Here is a 24,270-nt window from a genome sequence, read left to right as displayed (position 1 = left end):
GGCTGTGGAGCCAAACTTGAGTTCAAATCCTGACTCCACTTACAAGCTGTGCAACTCTGGACAAATTATTTGATCTCTTTACAATCACTTTACTTAGTTTCCTCATCTATATATTGAGATAATACTGATATCTACTCCTAGTATTTTGTGAAGCTAAATGAGATACTTTACCTAAGATAAGACACTTATAGCCATAGTGACCTAGAGTAAGCACTAGGTAAGTGTTGGCCACTATTATAATTACAGGAAAATCAGTAGATTGGTGGTTGGAAGAAGTAGTTCTCATCACCAAACAGTCCACTCATTCTATAAACTATTGAGCACCTACTGGGTGCCAGGTACTAACTGCATGCCAGGTACTACTCAAGGGATGAGGTACAGCATAACCAAAACAAGGGATCTGCTCTCATGGAGTTTACATTCTAGGGAGAGGGGCAGACAAACAAACAATTCAAAGACCAGGTAGTGATGACTGTGAGAAAAAAATGTTTATTCAACTACAGAGTGTTGAATTTAAGGGAGGAAGATATTTTATATACAATGGTCAGGTAAAGCCTCACTGTTAAGGTGACTTAGGAATAGATTATTTAATTAATGAAACAGTAATTAATAATTACTATGAATAAAATAGAACTTGGCATAGGTAGGTAGGGAAAGTCTTGCCGTTTAAGTAACATTTGAATAGCAGCCTAGAGAAAGTGACCATGCAGTTTAGGGAGCATGCAGAGGCCATGACTAGGGAGCATTCTCTGTATGCTTGAAGAGGCCAGGTCATGCAGGACAAAGTGGGTCATTTTAAGGAGGTAAACTTTTACTCTGAGTTGAAAAGCCTTTGGGTGTTTTTGAGGCTAGGGTTGACATGATCTGACCTCTGTTTCAGGGGTCACTTTGAGTGCTATGTTGAATGGACTAATGAAGGTCAAGGATCAAAGTTACCAGTTAAGCTGTTAATAGTAATCCAAATGAGGGATGGCCCAGGGTGATAGTCATATCAGAAGTGGTGCTTCTGGATATAGTCTGAAAGTAGGTTGGTAAGATTTGTTTATAGATTACAAGTGAGGTATGACAGAAAGAAAATAGTCAAGGATGACTCCAGTTTTGGGCCTGAGAAACTGGAAGAATGTAGTTGCTATTTACTGAGATGTAGAAGGTTAGATGAGCGCATGCAGTGGGGGTGGAGTGGGTAGAAATGAAGAATTTGGTTTGGGGATGTTAATTTAAGATGTCTGTTAGACATCCAAAATAGAGTTCTTAAGGAGACAGATAGATGGTGGTTAGGATGGAAGTCTGGGCTGAAGGTATAAATTTGGCAGTAATCAGCATGTAGGTGGTTTCTTAAAGTTATGGAACTAGAAGTAATCACTAAAGGAGTGATACTAATTAGAAAAAAGTATTAGAAGAGAAAGTTATATAGAAAGAATAGAGAAGAGAAAAGCTATAAAGACTACAGAAGAGAAAAGGACTGACTTCTATGGTAGTCCAACATTTCAGGTTGGGAAATGAGGAATCAGTAAAGATGACTGAGTTATACTCAGCACTTACTTCTGGGGGGTTCACTTGGTAATTCAGTATAATCAGGAGGGATTTTCTTCATAGGAACAGTGTAAGATTTATATTAGCACTGACCTTTTTGTAATTGCTTGATCAATTCATGAGTCTTGACTTGAATTTGATGAGGCAGACTAGTCATGTTATTATCAAACTGCTTACGTAATTATGATTTTCCCAATTGTTTTTTTCATACTGTCTAAAAATATTCCATAGTTTGAGAAATGAACAGAAGCCCGACTCATCCCCCAGGTGATTTGTATTCAGAGAACTATGATTCTATCCCTACATACAATTTAAGTTTATAAAATGTGAATCTGGATTTAAAAAAAGACAGGAATAACTGAATTCTCTTTCTTGTTTTTTGTACAACCATCAATGTAATCCAGCTTATTGGAAATCTTTATCACTTATAAATACACTTATGTTATCATAGCTTATGTTGATCAATTTTATGTTAATGAAAAGTACAAATAGCTTGCCTTTATTTTGCAGCTGTGGCCATTTGTATCACTCATTTTGTCTACAAAACAAAGAGTGTACTGTAGAAATTGAGGGACAGACAAGGTGGACATGCTACAAATGCAGTTCAAGTAACAAAATAGGAAAATTAAGTGAAAATTCATCTGAAATAAAAAAGGGAAGGATAACGCCATCACAGGTAAGGCTTACTTCATGACAAGGTGAAGATGGTCTTTTCTTTTCAGTGTTTTTCATGCCTCGCCCTATTTACATCTTGGATCTCAACAAATTTACCTGATGGGTTTCCAGTGCATGATATCTTGTGTTCAGTCCTATTTAGTGTTTGGAGAGCCTCTCCTGTCTGCCAACCACTGAAAAACACGATCTTGAGAGCAACAGAGTCATTTTCTGCCTTTGGAAAACTTAAGATTCTAGAGTAGAGGTGTACACATATGAGCATGCTTAAGATCCTTTGACAAAGAGGTCAGCAAGTACAAACACTACAGTACTAATGTACTCATCAGGCAGCTGATACAAAGTCAAAGAAACATAATTGAAGATTTGCTCTATTTTAGTTTTGTCATAATCATAGTATTAACAGGGCTTGGGAGCTGGTAATAGACTAACACATTGTGATGTACCAGAAACATTCAAGTTGTTACTCCTTTTAAGACTTTTTTTTTTTTTTTAAAGAGCACTTAGATACACATAGAAAGTTGTACAGTATCTTTTCAGATTTGTACATCCCTTGTCAGTAAAGGGCCAGGTACATTAGTCAAATATCAGATTTGTTTTTGAATTTTTCAATAAGAGGTAAATATCTTAATAGGAAGGGGAATGGAAATACATGGTTGCCTACTACTGCTTTAATAATCACAGTTGGAGTTGGCTTTATCTCTTGATTCTTAGAGTTGTTTGAGAAAATGTTTGTCTTTGGGAATAATTTATAACTAACATCAGAGGGAAGTATTTACGTCTTCCAAGAAATTATTCAGTAAATAACATTTATTTATGCTCACTGGTGATAATTTTCTACTAACCATTGTACATTGCTTATTTACTTTGGAATTCACACTTCAAATGGAGATTTGGTTTACATACTATTTAATGAAATAGGAACACTGGTATTAATGCCCTGTTTTCATTTGTCCATTTTTAAAGAATTTCAGATCCCCATTATAAATAAATAGGTTAATCTAAAATGAAACGTTAAAAAATGAGATTTCAGTTTTTGGTGATAGCCTCTCCCAAAAGAGTATCTTTTAAATTAGACTTGTAAATTAAATGAAGATTAATATATCTCAGGAGTGATCCTAATATAAATAAATCTTTTGGAGGAGATTTTTGCCCATTTTCTAAAATCTTGTTTATATACTATATTATTTAGTGATTTGTTACTTTAGCCAATACTAAGCATGTACCTACTTTGGGCCAAACACTATTCTTGATAATTATACATCAGTAAATAAGCAAACAAATAAACACAAACATAGTTTCCAACAGCATGTGGCTTACCAACTAATAAGAGAACTAGACAATGTCAACAGCCACAACTCTGGATATCAGTCCAGATTGTGGAAAATGGATAGAGTCTCCACTTTCTACCTTTCTGCCAAAGCAGCATAACGGTCAGATCCTTAAAGCTCTGTAAATTTGTGCAGTTCCCATTGATCCAATAAAGTCTTGTGTCTAACAGAATAAATGATGGCAATAATATCCACAGAATTTTCCAGTCTTTATGTGGACTAATGCTTTTATGGGAATATGAGCAAAAGAAATCTTTTGTCCAATAAAATGTGAAAAAAATGTACCAGTAATCAGAGAAATACAAGTTAAAGTGGCAATTAGTCATTTTTAAAAATGTTTTAAATGTGCATATTTTTAAGAATACGTATTGAAAACATACATTAAAGAATACTTACGCTTTTATTCTGATAAGGATATGAGGAGACCAACTCTTCTATGTACTACTTTGGGGATTGTGTGTATATGTATAATTCCACAATCCTATATCCTCATCCCTCAGAATTCACAATTTTTTTTTTTTTTTTTACTTAAGAATGGTAACATAGGGACTTCTGCTTCTGACAGAATGCATTTGGAATTACTTGGGGGAGGAAGAAGCAGAAAATATATAAAACAATTGTTCTTAAGACATTCAATTAGTAATGAAGGAGAATGAGCTCTAAAACACAAGAAACCAACATAAACCCTAGGGAATGCCCTCAAATTACAGCAGGAGAAAGTTTCCAAGTCACAATGCAGGTAGGAGGAACTGAGACAGAGGTCATCAGTTGCTGATAAGGAGATAGTCAGGAGACCAGGAAATGCAAGTTGACTAGAGCTCACAGGAAAGAGTATTGGACAGGAGAGAGCCTCCTAGAGAGAGCTCCAGATATGCAGAGATCTGTAGAAGGCAACTGTGAGTATTAAATTGAATACTGACCCACTCCTGTGTGTGAGGAAAGTACACAAGGCCAAAAAGAGAATTGTGCAGAAGGATTTGAGGTAACAGTGCCCAAATTCACATAGAATCAGTAATGCCAACCTGAAGAGCTTTATTTTTCACAGGACAGCAAAGATAGTGCTATGTAAGGTCTTGGCCTATGCATTGGGGGAAAAGTTAACCCTACACTAACTACTCCTTTGATCCCACCTAACAAAGCTTAAAAAGAGAAGCCTTAAAAATATCAAATTGTTTCCAAGTATTTTAACCACATCCCAGAACAAAGAACAAAGCTCAAAAATATGCCAAGGGTCACAAAAATATCTCACTTCAACAAGATAAATTCACAATATCTGGATTTGATCAAAAATTACCAGACACGCAGCAAAGTACAAGTCATAAAAAGGAGGGGGGGAAATCAGCTATATAGCATTCTAGAAGAATAAAACAATGGGAAAGCGTAAAAAGAGGAGTGCTTGCCAGGGATGGGAGGGAGGGAAGGGGTGGATACGCAGAGCACAGAGGATTTTTAGGGCAATGAAAATACTCATGATACTGCAGTGGTAGATATACGTCATACATTCGTTCAGACCCATAAAATGTACAACTCTAAGTCTGAACTCCAGTGTAAACTATGGAAATTGAGTGATAATGATGTGTCTATGTAATATGTCATCAGTTGTAGCAAAGGTACCATTCTGGTGGGGGGGTGTTAATAATAGGGGAAGCTCTACATATCAGGGAGCACAGAATATATAAAACATCTGTGTACCTTTCTCTGAATATTGCTATGAACCTAAAATTGCTGGGGTGATGGTGCATGGGTGCCTTGGGAAAGGAAATTCTATGGGGACTCAATCTGAGGGGGTGGGAGGAAGCAAATATTGTCTAAAAAATGTAAAAAAAAATTGATAAATGTTAAAATAAAAAAAAATTTAAAAAAAGAAAACCCAAATAAAGCAGTTAAAAAAAAAACCAAACAAACAAACAGAAAAAGCCTTTAAAAAAAGTCATTGAAACAGACCCAGAATTGCATAGATGATTGAATTAGTAAACAGAAACTAATGTTCTTGTATAATATAAAACACTGTAGTGCATCTGCTAAAAAAGCTAAAGGAAATATTGAACCTGTTAAATATAGATATGAAAGTTATTAGATGTCAAAAGAACACTTAGTGATTAAAGCTACAGAATCTGTGAAGAATAGAATGGATGGGATTAACAGTACAATGGCCACTGCAGAAAAATGATCGGTGGCTTTGAATTTATAGCAAGAAAGAACATTCCACCTCAAATAGGAAAAAAGAAAAGACTGAAAAGAAATGAATAAAACACCAGTGAACTATGGAATAACTTCAGGTAGCAAAATATATGTCCTAGAAGAAAGTAGGGTACAGGGTAAGTACAGAAAAAAATATGTGAAGAAAAAATAGACTTCCAATAACAGTAGAATAACTTTTATTGGACAACCCTTCTTATAATGAAAAAATATTCCTTAGAGAGCAATAGAAGTGCTAACCTTGAAAAGAAGGGAAGCTTGGAGTACTCAGGGAAAGAGGTTAAACAGAAAATAATATTCTTACTGGGATGAATAAACAGAGGTCAGAGTTCAAGACTACCAAAGCAGCTGTATAGGTGGAGGGGAGAGAGGGAATCTCAGAGAGAAGGGTCCCTCCTCCCAGGGAGAGGGGAGGCACTAACATATTTTATTGTCTTCTAAACTGCACAGAGACAATACTCAAAGAAAGTGAGCAGAAAGCATTATTAGGAGGCCTGAAGAACTGAGCAGAGATTTTACCAGTTTGAGTAGTGTTGAGTTTTGAGTACAAATCCTGCCAGGTTAGAGGGGTTGATAAACACCTATGGTTTTGTATTTGAACTGTGCAAGGTCCAAACTTTGGGACTAATGGCTGCCCCAGGCTAAGGAAAAAAGCAAAATAAATCCTCTCTAGCAAAGCCAAACCCCAAACTATTGGAAAATCAGTGGGAAAAAGGAAAAAATAATCTCAAATCAAGAGAAAAAGCATCCATAGAAGCAGAGTTGTGGGTGACCCAGGTATTGGAATTGGTAGTCAAGAATTAACACAGACATTACAAATATGTTAAAAGATTTAGAGTAATAGATCAGCAGAATGACTGAACACATGAGGAACATTCAACAAATAAGTGGAAATTAGAAAGCCAAGCATAAATTCCAGAGCTAATGAAAATAGCTAAATATCTAAAATGAAAATTTCATTAAATATCAATAATTTTAATACTGATACAAATGGTATCACTAATTTAGAAACAGTTCAACAGAAATAATCCTAACTGAAGCACAGAGAATAAAAGAATTTAATGAAGTGAAGCACGCTCTTAGTGTTCTGTGAAACAATATTAAGAAGTCTAGCATATAGTTCATTGGCATTCCAGAAAGTAAAGAGAGGTAAGTGGTGGAGAAATGACCTACTATGTGAAATTTTCTCACATTTGGTGAAAAACATCAACCCATATTTCAAAAAATTCAGCAAACCACTCACAAGATGAAAAAACTAACAACAGACTTGTAGTCAGACTGTTAAAACCAAAAAGATAAAGAGGAAATCTTCGAAACAGCAAAAGAACAGACAATAATAAGAATGATGACTGCCTTCTCATAAAAGGCCAGAAGACAATCAAAAGACATCTTTGAGGTGCTTAAAAACACAATTTAGTGTATACAGTAGTCCCTTCTTATCTGTGGTTTCATTTTATGTGGTTTTCTATAGCCATGGTCAACCATCATCAAAAAAATATTATGTACAAAAGATACTTTGAAAGAGAGAACATATTCTCATAACTCTTTTTCTTTTATTGTTATTATTGTGCCTAATTTATAAATCAACCTACCATAGATACATATGTGTAAGACAAAACTATATATAGGTTAGGTACTATCTGATGGTTCAGGCATTCACTGGGGGTCTTGGCACATTCCCCCCTCGAAGAAGGGGGGACTACTCTATATTGTATTATATAATATTCCCAGTAAGGTCTAGGGGCAGCATCCCATAGTCAGATGCTTATGTGGAAAAAATAAAGGTTATAAATAACCTCCCTTCAGTTCAGGTCAGGTTTTGCTGTCAGATGACTTTTTGTGCAGGATGTTTTGAAATAGAAACCCTTTGGTTTCTGAGCTTTTTGGATTTCATATTATATGAAAGGGGGTTGTGGATCCATCTTACTTGTCAAGAGAAAAATTGACTATTTTTTAATGTGTACAACACCCTTTGAAGCAGGGACTTATAAGAATCTGTACAATGGAAATAACACATCAAGATTGTGTACCATGTGTTATATGCAAAGATGTTTGTAGCGGCCAGGAAGGGCACAGGGCAGGTTTTCTAAGAACCTGTGCAGACCAGACGGGTAAAGGAGAATCCTGGAGCCCTCGGTGGCTTTCTCAGGCTTTTATTGAGCTTTTACATGTAGTGCAACAACCAAGTACATGGCAGGCAGGCGTGCCTACCGGCCTCCTGCCAGCAAGTCTTGACTCTGGGCTTCTCTGGTGTTCTTCTCCCCTTTTCTTTCCTACCTCTTTCTCCTCCCTCTGCTTCTCTTGGCAGGTATCTCAATACTGCTGCCATGGCCCACAGAAGTGAACAACACAACTATAACAATGTAACAAATGCAGGTGACCACCTATTAGGCAGAGCAATCCTAATGGCAAGAGGGCAGAAAAGCCTGTAAATCATTTACCCTACAATGTTCTGTGATATGACTTTAATAATAAAAAGTATTTTAAACAAGTTTAACTTTAAACCACATAAAAATCCCAATAGCCTCCCAATAGTTGGTTAAATTAGTTATGATATATCTATACAATGAGTGAACTTCTTTATAACCATGAAAAATCATGTTGTAGAAGAATTTTTGGGATGGTGAAATAAGCATTCTCAAAATATAACTTGAAAAAATGGCAAAATAGTCTAATTCCAAATGTTAATAATAATGCTGTGTGGTCAGATGTGATTTTTATTTGCCTTGTTTCGCTCTTTTTTTCCCCCTGAATTTTTGTTGATGAATATATATTCCTTTGTAATTAGAAAAACCAAGTTTTGTTTTTTAAGGGTGAAAAGCAAGGTATAAAGAAGGCTTATACATAGTGTTATTACACTTCAGATCAGATTGCTTCTCTAAGTCAGCAATCATTTTATTAACAAAGATCACAAACATTTAGCATTATTAAGAGCGTAGTTTAATATATCATCCACATCCCCAGATCTAGAGTCTGCACACCTGGATTTAAGGGTCTCTTTTAAGCTGCCTTGCCTAAGGCATTTCCAGAAGGAATCCTGTTAAATGAAAAATAAGACCTTTCATGAGCAAAGCTGAACCATTTCTGTTGCCACTTCAAACACTCTGACTTAATCTCCAGAGAACAGTTTTCTCAGATAAATTGTCCAGCACCACATCTAGTTCTTGGCTTGTTTTTAAAAGTCTGCAGATTCTTTCATGAGGTCATTTTTTTAAGCTTAAATATCTACTTTGCTTTGAAAATCTATTTTCTCCCTTTTCAAAAAGAGCATACCAGGAGTTAGAATTGGATCATGTTTAGCAAGCTACATCATACATCTGGAGTGAATTCTGGAGTATTAATGTCATGGTATGTTAGAGCAAAGACTGTCAAGTCTAATTTTTGCAGACCTGCTAAATCTGAAAAAACAGTCTGGACAGCTAGCAGTTTTGATCCCTGAACTGAGGTATTTTTCTAAAGTTATTTTGGAAGTCAGAGGGGAAAACAAAAAAAGCCTGCAACATGGTCCTCTTTGAATAGCTTGATGTCACAGTCATAGGAAATGTCTTCATATATGTAGACCATTTGGCTCTTAGAATAAGAACTGTGAGAATTAGAAAAGGCTGGAGAACTTGAGTCCAATTGCTTACCTAGAACTTACTCCTCTTTTATGTCATTCTAGATGTATTTTATCTATTACACTACTTATAATATTTTTCTTTGTAAACTTATAAATTGATATTCTGATTTCATATATTAGTCTCTGTACTTGATTTGCTAGAATTCACAGCTGAAACTATGTGAACTTGAAGTTTTCTTTTTATGATTTGAGAAATTTAATTTTGTTAATAAAAATAAGGCTTTACTTTTTGTTTTATATTAGATCTGTTTTGTAAATTTTTTAAGGAATGCACTCTTTTCATTTAATTTGTAAAATTTATTGGCATAAAATGCTCATATCGACTTATCTTTTAAATGTCAGTAAGTAATGTAGCATATATTAAAATACCTTCTTTCGTTGCTGATGTTGGCAATTTATATTCTTTTTCATCATTTTAAATATCAGTATATCAATTTCATTGATTTTTTTAAAAATCTACTTTGACTTTGTGAATTTTCTCTGTTCTTTGGTTTGATTTCTGTTGCACTGATTTCTGCTCCTTACTATGTGCTTCTTCCTGCTTAGTTTTACTTTGGTCCTTTTCTAACTTCTTAAATTAAAGCTTAGTTCCCTCTTTTTGAATCTCTTATTTTCCATTTATAGCATAAAACACTATATACATTTCTTTATAAGAACGGTTGTACCTATAGTCTACAAAATTCCTCAAATGCTTTATTGACAAATAATTGATATAAATTGCACATTTATAAAGTACAGATTTGACAGTGTGTTTGGTTTGGTTTCTTTTCATCTTTAAAATTTTTTTTTTTAATTGAAGTAACATTGTTTGCAACGCTATGTTATTCAGCGGCATAGGATCATACCTCTGTGTGGTGGAAGGCAGTCAGTCTTGTCTCTGATGTTAGAGGAAAAGTTTTTAATTTTTAACTGTTGAGTATGATGTTAGCTATGGCTTTTATAGACATAACCTTCATTATGTTGGAGTATTTTCCTTTATTTATTTTAATTTTGGGGTTACATTTTTGCAAGGGTGGTTTCCTTCTAATTCTAATTTGTTGAGTGTTTTTGTCATGAAAAGGTATTAAATTTAGTCAGATGGTTTTCCTGCCTCAATTGAGATGATGATATGGTTTTTTTCCCTGAATTCTGTGAATGTGGTGTGTCAGCTTCATTCATTTGTGCATATTGAACCCTCCTTGCTTCCCAGGGATAAATCCTATCTGGTCATGATGTGTGCTCCTTTTAATGTGCTCTTGAGTTGTTTGCTAGTATTTTGTTGAGAATTTTTCTGTCTATGTTTATCAGGGATATTGGCCTATAATTTTCTTGCATTTTTGTCTGACTTTGGTATCAGAGTAATATTGAACTCCTAAAATTAGTTTGAAAGTGTTCTCTTCTCTTCAGTTTATTGGAGGAATTTGAAAAGGATTGGCATTAACTATTTAAGTGTTTGTTAGAATTCTCCAATAAAATTATCTGATCCTAAACTTTTCTTTGTTGGGAGGCTTTTGATTACCAAGTCAATACTCTTACTAGTCATTGACCTATTCATATTTTATTTCTAAATAATTCAGTTTTAGTAGATTGTGTGTTACTAGGTTCTAATTTCCTTTATATTTTTTCCTTGATCCATTGGTTATTTGGAGGTATGTTACTTCCTAAATATTTGGGAATTTTCCCTGAAATCTTTCTATTATTGATATCTAATTTATTTCGATTGTAGTCAGATAATATTATATGTATGACTTGAATAATTTTAAGTTATTGAGAACTATTTTATTGCCAGAAAAGGCCTGTGCTGATAAGTGGTCCATGTGTACTTAAAAAGAATATGTATTCTGCTTTTGTGAGGTAGAATATTCTATTAATGTCCATCTGATCAAATTAGTTGATTGTATCATAAAAGACATAAATTTCCTTTTTTTACAGATTTTTTTAAATTGAGATATAGTATAAGTTGGAGCTGTACAAGGTATTGGTCTGATACATTCATATATTGCAATATGATCACTACAGTAGTTTAGCTAACACCTTTTTATATCACATAATTATCATTTCTTTGCTGTGTTGAGAATAGTTGAGATGTAGTCCCTTCACTTTGAGTTGTTAATACAGTATTGTTAACTATAATCACTATTTTGTCTTAGATCGCCAGAACTTATTTATGTACTAGTTGTAAGTTTTTAGCGTTAAGGAACATCTCCCCAATTCCTCCACATTCAGTCCCCTCGTAACCAAAACAGAATAATTTTAGCACCATTCTGTTTTCAAAAGTTTAGTTTTTTTTTTTTTATTCCCACTGATACTGAGTAGTATTCCATTATGTTATCCATTAGTTTATTAGGCTCCATATCATAACAGTTGTGAATAGTGCTGTAATGAACATAAGGATTAATGTACATTTTCTAATTAGTATTTTCATATTCTTCAGGAAATATCCAGAAGTAGAACTGTTGGATCATATCGTTGTTCTATTTTCAGTTTTTTGAGGAATTTCCATACTGTTTTCCATAGTAACTTGACCAATTTACATTCCCACCAATAGTGTACAGGGCTTCCCTTTTCTCCATATCCTTGCTGATACTTGTTTCTTTTTTGATAAAAGCCATTCTATCAGATGTGAGGTAAAATCTGATTGCAGTTTTTATTTTCATTTCCTTAATGATAACCAATAAAGAACATCTTTTCATGTGTGTGTTGGCCATCTGTATATCTTCTTTGGTGAAATGTCTATTTAGATTCTCTACCATTTTTCTAAATTGGGTTATTTATTTTGATGCTACTGAATTATATGAGTTGTTCATGTATTTTGGATATTAACCCGTTGGTGATAGATAATATGGTTTGCAACTATATTCTCCCATTTAGTAGGTTGCCTTTTCATTTTGACAATTGTTTCTTTCATTGCGTAGAAACTTTTTAGTTTGATATCATCTCTGTCTCTCTTTTTTTTTTTTTTTGCTTTGTTTCTCTTGCCCTTGGAGACAAAGGCACAAAAACATTACTAAGGCCTAGTCAATAGCTTGTCATGTAAGTTTTCTTCTATATATTATATGGTTCTAGGCCTTGTATTCTAATCTTTAATACGTTTTGAGTTCATTTGTAAATATGGTGTAGGACAGTAGTCTAGTTTCATTCTTTTGCATGTAGTTGTCCAGTTTTCTGAACATTCTCCTATGTTTGCTTTGGCTTCTTTGTAATAAATTAGTTGTCCATATATGTGTAAGCTTATTTCTGGGCTGTCAATTCTATTCCATTGATCTATTTTTATTCTAATACCATACTGTTTGATTACTGTAGCTTTGTAATATAATTTGAGACAAAGGGCTATGATTCCTCCAGTTTTGTTATTTTTTCCTCAGGATTATTTTAGCTATTGGAGGTTTTTTTTGTGTTCTATACAAATTTTAGGAATTTTTGTTTTCTGTGAAAAATGCCATCAGGATTTTGATAGAGATTATATTGAACCTTTGCCCATTTTGTAACTAGGTATATGCCTACTTGCTCTTGTTCTCATTTATTGAGAATGAGGTATGGGAAATCTCTGACCATAAAATTTTTTCTTGCAATTCTATCATTTCCTGTACTTTTAAACTATTAGCTTCATAGATATTTTGGATTGTTATATCCTGATGAATTCACCCCTCCTTATTATGAAATTATTTTCTTTATCCCTGAAATCTGGTACTCTGAAATCTAGTGCTATCATGGTATATCTTCCCAATCCTTTTACATTTAACCTGTGTCTTTGTATTTAAAATGTTTTTTGCATGCAACATTTCCTCAGGCCTTATTGTTTAATCTGATTATCTTTTTCAACATTGGTTATTTGAAGATCTGCCTGTGCCACCAGTCTTTTCTTCCTTGGGCTAAATATCCTTTTATTATTCTTAGCTGATACTTTTTTTCAATCCTTCACTATAATTATCAAACTCTTTTATGCATGTATTGTTTAAAAGTGATATTACATCACAAGAGATACTTTGAATTGCCCTCTGAAAGAAATTTTATTGTGCATTGAGTCAGTTGATTACCATTGTCAACAAAAATCCATATCTATTTTTTTCCTCACCATTTGGTTAAAACCAATTTGGACCATCTGTTCCACTTTTTTTACTCTAATTTTTTTTTTTTGTCTTAGCAAACTACTGACTTTAATCTCATTAAAAATATCAAAGGAACATCACAAAAATTCTATTTGTTGCTCCTCTGAAAAATATATTTTATCTCAGTTAAAATGATTCTAGTTGAATTTTTTTAGTGTTGTGAAATATAACTAAATTATAACTAAAAGAGTATTAAAATGTTTGCCCTTTTTCCCCAGGTAAAAACATCTCCATCTTGTCACCCATCCAAAGGGGATCCTGCTGTTAAGAAGGTAAGTGAGATTTAAAGATAAAAACCCTCTTTCTTTGTGTTTATTCTATGTTAAACAACTTTCTCAAAATGACAATGATGTTTAATCATCTCACTGCTGTTCTCTCTGATTGACTCCCATAGTGCAATGCACCAGGACTGGATAGATTTTCTTAATAATGTACTTTCCTCCAGATAGCTGTGCTGAAAAGAAATCTGGCCTGAGGTGTTAACATTTCTGCACATACTACATGGGAATGTCCTCACTAAATACTTGTGGGATAGAACTCTTATAATCCCTGCTGCTGCAGTCCCAGACTGTAAAGTTTGTGGCACACATAGGGTGTGAGTCTTGCAATTAGCAATCCTCTGATAACTTTAAGAGAACCACTACATCCTTTCCTTTATCCAGCTGCACCTGCAGCAGTGCTGTTGAAATGTGGCAAACAAACTAACATTTTCGCTGTTTTCTTTTACCATTTTTATTTCTCTGGTAGTTGAAGTGTCTATGGATGTAGGTTCTCCTTTTTTTTTTTTTTTTTTTTTTTTACCATTTCAGCCAGTACCCATGTCCGCAAAGGATTGTAGAAGAAAAATAACAACTTGCTGGCTCTATTGACTAACAGCAGGTTCTAGTTTCAAAGCAATGTGTCAAAATGAGTCCCTTTTCTCTGCCTTCAGAATCCCTTGGGACTTTTTCAAAAGAAAAAGAACACAAGCAGAATATGCTCTCTGAAAACCCCAAGAGCATGCTACATGAAAACTCACTCTTGTCAAGACAGCGAGGGCAGGCAAGGCTCAGGCGATTATTGTTGCTGCTTAGAACCTATCACACTGTAACCTGTGGAGCTGGAAAGGGCGTATGTCATTGTCTCACTCAGCAAACAAATGTACAAATTGGAATCCAGAGGGAAATGTTTTTGCCTAACCTCCCAAGCCTTAGCTAGGGGACACACTTCTGAAGTAGTAGTTAAAAACATGTGCTTTGTATTCAACCAGAGCTGGGTTCAAAGTTCACTCTTCTATTTGTTTACCTGAATAACCTTGATTAGGTCAGTCTCTCCATTTCTTCTTCTATGAAATGATGATGGGACCTCTGGAATTGTGCTGAAGATTAGATAAGATACTATTTAAATGCCTAACAATGTGCTTGACACATAGTAAGTCTTCAGTAAGTTATTCACACATAGTAAGCACTCAGCTATTACTGTAAAATACAAGCCTCCCAACTAGATGTTTCTAGATGTTCTTTTACTTTATTATGTTAGTCTATTCAGCAAGTATTGCTTTATACTAGGTATTGAGTTAATATAAACATGGACTATAGGAATGAAAAATAGTCCTTGTTCACAAGGACCTCAGCACTTAGTGGGAAGGTAGATGGTAAAGCACAATCACCATGCAAATTGACAGATACTATAGAGGGTGTGTGGGGTGTTGCCAGAAAGTAGGGGGCCCTATTTACAGTGACTAAACTAATTAGTGTACCTCTTATCTTCTTTATTAAAAAGAACCCAACTAGAAGTTTGAAGATGGATAGCTCCTCCCCTATAACCTTGTTACTAGCTTATAATGAAAGCAATTCCTGCCATTCTAACAGACATTTATTAAATAAATATTCATTTAGAAATAGGTTGATGCAACTTATTTTTTTAAATTTTTCAATTTCCCAGCTCTCTGTCATTTAGGTGTCTGAGCACTGTCAGAGATGTAGCAATGTTATAGAAGCAGGATTCTGTTATTTTTGTAATCAACATCAGACAAACAGAAACCTCCTCAGTCAATGACAGGTGACCTCCGATGACATTCCTAAGTGATCAGGTATAGACTGATTCCCTTTTCATGAAAAGGGATTCCTTTTTCATGAAAAAGCTGAGACTGTTTCAAAAATATTTTATGCAATTTGCATGTCTTGAATACCTTTTGTTTTAGCAGGGAAGGTCCATTTCTAATATTTGCCATTCTGATTAACAAGTCATTAATGTCTCCAGTAGAACGATTTCTATTTCTTGAGTTAATGAGCAAAGTCTTAATATTGGTCAATATGTGAACTGCTGAAGGGCTTTTTTTTTTTTCTGTCTTTTTTTTTTTTCCTGTCTTTTTTTTTTTCCTATCTTTTTTTTTTCCCCCCTGTCTTTTTTTTTTTTAATTTTTTTTTTGAAAGGTTTATTTATTTACACAAGAACCAGGTACAGGCCAGGTGTGCGGGAGGGTGAGAGGATTCACCAGAGACAGAGTGGGGAACAGAACAGGCAGACTGATGAAATACATTGCTGAGGGGAGCAGCGGGCAAGACAGGAGAGGTCTGCTGTGCCATGTGGGTTTCTCCCCAGCCAGCCGGGATCAAACATGCATTGCAGAGGCTGCGGACAGCTTCACAGTGTGATGTTCAACTGCCTGCACCACTGGAAAGGCCCAGCTGAAGGGCTTTTAATAGCTTCCTTTGGGAGTTCATGTTAACTGGCAATCCCTGAATTGTGGATTATTGGTTAGGATGACTGGCCATCCCTAAATCAAAGCCTACGCTAAGTAGCACATACATGAAGTCACACTGTTTATGGCATCTAGCAAATAGTACAGATTTAATAGCATGGTATTCATGGTGTCTAGAATAACTGTAAACTGTATATTACAACAGATGCCTCTCCCAGACAAAGAGGTTGGGAAGACTTCCCAGAGGAGGTAAAGCTTAATCTAGCCTTGAGAGAGAGTAAAGGCATTCCAGGCAGACACAGGTGAGCACATCACATTTTAGGAAATGGGAGTGATTCCATATGTCTTAAATATAGGGGCATGCAAAAGTCTGTGAAAGATCAGTGGAAGGCTTTACAACAATGAATCCCAGTTTGTGAGTTGCCTTTTATAGTGAGGATAAGGGTTTCTGTCAAAGGTGAGATTAGAAGCATAAAAGTCAATTAGAGGAATAGGGTGATTGTCCAAGCAAAGAAAAGAGCTCTTAAACCTTGGCTATGTTCATGGAATGAGGAGATTAGATTCAAGTCTGAGCTGTTTTTTCTATCAGAAAACCCTTTCTGACACCCTAAATCTGAGTTAATATCCTTCCATTTTTGAGCTCTCATAGCACCCTGAACTAACCCTTACAACATACTTACCTGGCTGTGACATGTGTGCGTACATTCCTATATATCCCATTAGATTATATGCCTCGTGAGGGCGAGCATCTCATTGGCCTTATTTACTGTTGTATCTGAAATGTAGAACAAAGTACCCTCAGTAGTTGTTGAATGAATGGGAGATACAAAAAAAGAGATTCCACAACACTTCAGAGTTGTTTATGGAAAGTGAGGAGGAAAAAAGAAGTCTCTCACCTGGAAAATGGAGAGAAAACAAATATTGTTTCCATCCAGGCTTAAATTCCCAGACTGGTGAGCTCCTTAATGTTCAATTTAGATCAGAGTCCCTTGAGTGAGAGCAATGTGAAACTCGGCACCTAATGGTCACTTCCCCAGTTGGTTATGTGTTTTCATGCAATATGTTTGTAGGTGCATATATATGTTTTTGTTTGTGTATGCCTATATATCTGCACATCTACATACATATTCTGGTTATCCTGAGCTACAGTCACTCTTTCCAAAGTGGCATTGACAGATGGAAGCACCAGCAGTATCTGTTGAGCAGAATGGCTGCCAAAGTGACATGTGTAAGAAACACAAAGGAGCAGTAGTGTTCTTGATGTGAGCCAAAGCTTCTCTGTTGACCAATAACTGAAGAAAGTGTTTGATGACTCTGCTGTCAATATTGGCCGTGCCGAATGCTGGATTCAAGTGCTGCAGAAACAGGGGCCATATTCTTAGGGTGCTGCTAACTGGGGATAGGGGTCTCACGAAGGAGTTGCTCCTGCACTCTGCTGCTATGTGTCAGAATCTGCAGATTCCATCAGTATGTATGCATGACAGCTTTTGCATCACAAGTATTTTGCATTTTAGATACTCCTTTAGAAAGCTCTATTCCATATATGTGTCAAATATGTAAGATGTGTATATTTCTCTTACGGGTATTAAATTTATTCTTAGTGGGATCTGATAACTTCAGTAATACAGTTGGAAGATACAAATGCTTCTCTAGCACTTTTGCGGTGTTTGATCATGAGTGACAGAAATTTTAAAATCATGAAGCGTTTCCCTTAGCAAAAAAATGCCATAAAAGTCCATTTCAATGAATGTCTTAAAACAGAGCCAAGTTGGATATGTTCACATTGGTTGAGGTGGATTAAAGGAATTTAGAGAATTAGGTGAAAGCAGCATCAAAAACCACTACCTATGATACATCTCTTCTTGACAACTAAAGGAGTACCAACCAGAAATTTATGTAGCCAATAGCTAAAGAAAGCAATTTTGTCTTCTCTCTGTAAGATTAATTTATTTGCAGTAATATTGGTTTCAATCACTGTGTATGATTCAGAGGAACAGGTTTACACCTCCTCAGATGTGCATCACCACACCCCTCCCACCCCAGAGCACCCACACCACTGTATCCTATACCGTGTACCGTTCTTTCTTGATCGCAAATGCAGGGCTACACTCTGAGCCAGTCCATTTTGGATGAGGTTTCTCTACTGGTGTGTCTGCAGAGGCCTGAAGGGCCAGACATTCTAATTGAAGAGTATCCTTAGATTGCTGGAACCTTCTGGAAGAGTCCACAGTTAATCTCCTTAGAGTAATTTCTTCCAGTTAGGGATAAGGAATGGGGAATGGCAGAGTGGAAAGCCTTTCTATTCTGGGTAAATTCAGCAAAGACTCAATAAACCTTCAAGGTGCCAGGCCTCAGAGGCACAAAGGTCAGTGAAATATAATCTTGCTGTCAACACTTTTATAAGTTGATGGTGACTGAACTGGTAGATTTAACAGCCAGACCGCCCTGAAAATTGGTTATTAGTTTTCTCAAGTATTCCAAGTTTATTATAAGAACTTGGAGCTGATTTTTTGTTGTTCCAAGTGTTCTGGTGAAATAAAATTTTTATAACCAATTCCCAGTCTTGCCACTCATGTCAGGAATGTAGACTATACTTGCTCTTGACTTTTATTGAATCACAGAGTTTGGTTGGCTTTTTTTTTTTAGGAAAAAGTCTCATAGAACAACTGTTTCCATAACAACAGGAAAAGATAGCTTCAGTGTCTCAGCTGACTAGCCCTAGGAATGGCTGGTTGATAGTTTCACAAATTCAAGGGAGACATGAAGAGAAGAAAGTTCAAATATAGATGGCAGATTGCCATCATCAGTTGGCAGCTTAAGTATAGACTCATTTCCCGTTTTATGTCTCTCCCTTAACTCTTCTGCACAGCTGCAAGTCCTCATATACAACAAAATGATAGCCGTTGATGGGGTGTGTGCTACCTCTTTCTTTAGAGTATTTGGCTTAGTAGCACTTACTTCCAAAAATGACTTCAATGCCTCTATTGGTCAAAAAAAAAAAAATAGAAAAGAGGACATAATTTAGCCTTTGTTTTTACATAGGCAGGGTGGAAGATCCCTGCAGGCCGTATGCCTTTTTATGCTGATACAAAGAAGTTGGACTGCGGTTGCTTTCAGCCACCTAAAGGCATCTAAAGAAAGGAAGCATAGGTATTGCATGCAGATCACATCATGGTAGCCGTGAAGAGATGGAGATGTCACCTGGCTGTGAGAGTTTTCTGGCAGTGGTAAAGTCACCCTGTGTAGTAGGACATTGCCTGTTACCAGAGGTGTTTGATCAATGGTATGATGTTTGTTACTCAAAACTGTTACAGAGGGAGGCCTGCCATAGATAAAAGCTTGGACTGGTTGATTTTTAGATCCATTGGAGTGTTCAAATCTCAGGAGTCTGCTGTCTCAATGATTTGGCAGAAAGGAAACATCTTTTCTCTGGCCAGGTAAACAAGGTTAGTAAGAACCAGGTGTGGGGGAGTAGGTGATGGAATCAGTGGATCAGAAATGCTTTCCTCGTTGTCTGCAGATTCTCAGAAGGAGCCATTGAGCACCAGTTGTATGCTGGTTCAGTGTGGTCAGAGGCTTTTGAGAGTGAGAGAAGCTTAACTGAATTTTGGTCATCAGTCAGTAAAAATTTGGTTCCAGACAGCTCATCTTTTATGAGACAAATAATAGGAATTTGATCCATTTGTGTCTGGACTTGCCATAGGTAAATATAAGGGTTGGATGAATATTTTTCGGTCTTATGGAGGGCAGGGGATGCTTCTTTGCAGCAAGCTCATTTCCAGAACACAACAGGGTTGGGCGCGGGAGGGCAGGGTTGTTAAATGTTGCTGTTTTCCAGGAGTTCAGGGCTCAAGTAAAGTTTCAAAAAGTCAGGCGTCTGATTGCACATGCCACATTCTTTCCTTATTCCTCTCCATGAATATGACCTGAAGTTCAGGACCTGCACTTTTCCAAAACTACTTCTTAGTCCTCTGGGAGAGGGAAAGGATGTCAGCTGGACACAGTTATTGACGGGGACTGTGGTGAAACCATTTGGGGTGCTCACTCTTGTTGCCAATAATTATGCATATCTTCTGGCCTGAAAGATGAGGCTAGCTGGGGATTTCGAAGGCTCTTGATTTCTTCCCCATCCTACACATCTACTTCTTACCATTTCTTTTGCATTCAGTGAGTATTTTCGAATGTAACGTTTTGGTTTCTCAATGCTTTTTTTTTTTTTTTTTGGAGAACCCTCATGATTTTTTATTTTTTTTCTTGGCTTTTTAATAGGCTTTTTAATAGACTTTAATAGAAAATTGCTCTAGCAATTTTCGGTTTATAGAAAAATTGAGCCAACATTAGATACATTATTATTAACTGAAGTCTGTAGTTTCCCTTATAGTTCAGTCTTTGCTTCTACATTCTGTGGGTTCTGACAAATGTGTAATAAGATGTATCCATCATTCCAGTAACATTCAAACTAGTTTCCGTACCCCAGAAATCCCATGGTCCACCTATTTATCCTTCCTTCCCTGCAGAACTTCTGGCAACTGCTAATCTTTTCACTGTTTCCACAATTTCCTCCATGTATTCTGGAGACTTGATAGCTATTATTTCTTTTTAGTATTGAATAATACTCCATTGTCTGGAAATACTACAGTCTGTGCTATCATTTGCCTATTAAATGATATCTTGGTTGCTTCTAAGTTTTAGCAATTGTCTATAAAACTGCTTTAATCATTTGTATGAAGGTTTTTATGTAGATAAAAGTTTGGGTGAGTGCCAAGGAGCATGTCTTGCTGGATCATATGGTGAGTGAATGTTTAGTTTTGTAAGGTACTGCCAAACTTTCTTCCAGAGTATCTATACATTTTGCAGTTTGCATTCCCACCAGCAATGTATACGAGTTCTGTAGTTCTAATATTGCTCCTCCACCAAGCAAAGCCGTGGGTGGTCCACAGTCACCCTGAGATGGCGGTTGGGCTTTTTCTTTTTCCCCTGACCATACCCAGCTGTTAAACTCCTATTGATTGCTCTGTTGTTTTCAACAATACCCTGGGACATAAATTGCTCTACTACTAATCCAGTCAAATTGTGCTGCCTTGGAGATAATAATTTCTGAGGTCTGTTTTCAGTATTTATGTTGATCTCACCGGGGCTCCTCCTAGTTATATTTCCCTCAGTTCTCCTGATAGAGTATCTGGCCTACAGTCTAGATTGTATCTATATTAAACCCCTCAACCTTCTCCCAGTTGCCTTTCACCACAACCTTCACTGCTCTTAAGGGTGCACTTAGATTTGAACTTCGTTCTCATTTGCAAATTTAATGTCCGTTCCTTTGGGAGGAGATTAAAGATGTCTGTTTTACTGCCTGCTTCTCTCCCAAGAAAAAAAAATCTCTGAACCACGGCTCATACTGGAGTAGTACAAAGCCAGGCTTCTCTGGGAGTAATACCTCCAGTCACGTACTTGAATGCCTGTTGGAAGGAGAAGAAGCCTGAGGGACTCTTGGTTTTCTTTCCTGATGGGGAACTACTGCTTCAGAAGCCAGTACATGGGGTGTCAGGGACCCAGATTTTTCAGTGCCCAATGGAGTCAGGGCAGAAGGGAGACCCAGCACTTGCCTAGGTTTTAACTTCAGTAGCATGTAACTGAAGGGAGGGTGAGAAATACTGGAGTCCTACTCCTTCCTGGGAAGAAAGCCTTCCATGCTTGGGATGGAAGGAGCCAAATCTTAGATTGGAGTCTCTGCTTCCAAAAGCTAGGAGGGTGGGGAAAGGAGCAGTCAGATACCTCACACCAGATTCATGTCCATGCTTCAGATATCACTGGCCTTGCCGAATTTTTATATATTTTTAATAGTTATTTCTTTATTTGCTCTCCATCTTTAGGATCATTTCCAAAGTCTTTAGTTGATCTTTTTCAAGTTTTCACCAGTTTCCCTGGGGAGTGCCTCCTTGTGCCATTCTGCTGGAAAATGTCTCTCTCCTCTCGCTAACAAGCAGTATCCTACCTCTGTTTGAGAACCACTTCCTATGGCAGGATGTTTCCTCTTTGAAAGTTCTAAGATATCAATAGTTCTTTTTTATGCTGGGTGACCCCTCTCTACCTGTTTATCCTGTTCCTTTTTCAGGAAGCCCACCAAAATGATGTCCAATCCCTTTTCCTATTGCAGCCTTTCCAGTCCTTAATGTGCTGTAGCCATGAATCCCTAGAAGCTCCCAGACTCTTCTCTAGGCGAGGGTCCACAGATCCTTTCCTCATTCACCTCCACCCTGTCATACCACACTTCTTCAGTAACCACCCCCCACCACTGAAATTCAGGGGAGATCATTTTAGAGAATGAGATCATCACTTTGCTTTGTTTCTGTAAATGGAACCAAAAGCACATTAACTTTTTTAGCAGCCATTTTGCTTGTTTGACTCACGATGAGCATGTTGATATCAAACTCCTAATTCTCCTCACATATGTTACTGATCCCATCCTGTATAAATAATCTTGGTTTTTAGAGCCAAATGTAGTGTATTTCTTACCTTGTTTCAGTTTATAACCTTTGGAAATTATGGGGTTTTTTTTTTTTTCATCTCATGCATTGGCCTCTTTTATCTTTATCCAAGTCATTGATAAAATATGTGTACAGAAGAAAGCCAAGAATAGAACTCTGCAGCTTATCATCAGAGACCTAGGTAACATGATTAGTCACCACAGTATATAGGAATTGGGATTCCATGCAAGTAATTTCGTTTCTTAATATGACACCCACTTTGTGAGCGCTTGACAGAAGTGTTTCCACCGGTCAGATCATACAAGCCTCTCACTTTGGGGCAGTAGTAGGTGAGACCATCTCAGAGCCCAGGGGTATCCTTTATTCCATCTTTGTATCCTTGGGATATGAAGGGAACTCCCTTATTGCAACAAGTAACACTATCATATCTGCCATCTCCTTGGAATTTCAAATCCTACTGCCATCTAAAGTGTTGATCAAGGGGCCTCCCCGGTGGCGCAGCGGTTGAGCGCTGGGTTGCGAAGCGGCCCGTGGCCTCTGCGATGCCGGTTCGATCCCCGGCTGCTCCCCGGCCGCTCCCTGGCCACCGGAGGAGGGTCCCGCATGGCGCGCAGACCTCTCCTGCCGCCAGCTGCTCCCCTCAGCAGTGTACTTCGGTCCTTCTGCCTGCTCTGCTCCCCGCTCTGGCTCTGGTGAATTCTCTCACCCTCCCGCGCTTCTGACTGTACCCAGTGCATGTATAAACAAAAAATAAATAAATAAATAAATAAATAAAACATGCCTCTAAAAAAATAATAAAAAAAACAAAAAAAAAAAGTGTTGATCAAGCACAGTTTAGAGTATTGATGAGGGTCTTTGTCTTTCCCTCCAGTTTTTCCTGATGAAGCTTTTAGGCACTTCCTGTATTATTCAGCAGGCATCTTTTTTCTCTGCAAGGTGTGTGACAGAGCAACTAGTCCCTATTATCGTGCATCAAAACAATTTAGTAGGTCATTCTTAATTGCACTGTGCTGAATTATCGCCATTTGTAAAGGTCATGAAATCTAAATGGCAGAGCTTTGCAGAGTTTGAACTACTGTAGTGTATGTGGGGCTCTTTGGTGGCTGATATACTGTTACTGCTGAGCACAGCCTTGTATCTGGATCTCTGTCCCGATCAATCAGTATGCCGCCCTTGAGAGTTTACACGCTTCAGAACAGTATCAGAACATGGGATTGAGTGTGCTCAGGGAACAGTGAGAAACCTCCTTTGGTTAAAACTAAAGGAAAGGATAAGAAAGTGAAGACAGAATGTGGGCTGGTGCTTAGTCCAGTCTGTTCTTACAAGTCCCTGCCTTGGGACTTTAGTATGTTGTTTTGTGCACGTATCTAGGGGCACTCTCTTGTGATTTACATTGGCCCATCTGTTATGTATGAATAAATTTTAGTTTACTGTGTTCATTGTGAAATGTCTACTAGTGGTAGGTTTTATTCCAGATACAACATATTCCTAAAGGAAAATCCCACTCTACATGGTTAAATAACTTAAATTTTTCATCTATTCACTGAGTCAGTTAACACTGACTCAGTTTTTTTCATGGGCATATCTGTCTCTGGGAACTTCACAGCAATGCAGAAGAGAAAGTGAAAATATACAGGAATTCCCTTGTGATCTTTGGAAG

General features: G+C 36.8%; 1 protein-coding gene across 3 annotated transcripts in view; it reads left to right on the top strand.

Moving 5' to 3' along the window:
- Window positions 1-24,270, top strand: part of VPS8 (VPS8 subunit of CORVET complex) — a gene marked incomplete at its 3' end in the record, with an annotated part of 188,721 nt that overhangs the window by 146,398 nt on the left and 18,053 nt on the right. For all 3 annotated transcript variants that reach the window (XM_084231488.1, XM_084231489.1, XM_084231487.1), the window contains 2 exons: window positions 2,044-2,209; window positions 13,661-13,714. In XM_084231488.1, coding sequence (XP_084087614.1) covers window positions 2,044-2,209; window positions 13,661-13,714 — 220 coding nt within the window. The remainder of the gene's footprint in view (window positions 1-2,043; window positions 2,210-13,660; window positions 13,715-24,270) is intronic.

This window comes from Talpa europaea (assembly GCF_964194135.1).
Source record: "Talpa europaea genome assembly, chromosome: 4".
NCBI classification, from domain to species: domain Eukaryota; kingdom Metazoa; phylum Chordata; class Mammalia; order Eulipotyphla; family Talpidae; genus Talpa; species Talpa europaea.
This window is presented reverse-complemented; position numbering and strand designations above follow the sequence as displayed.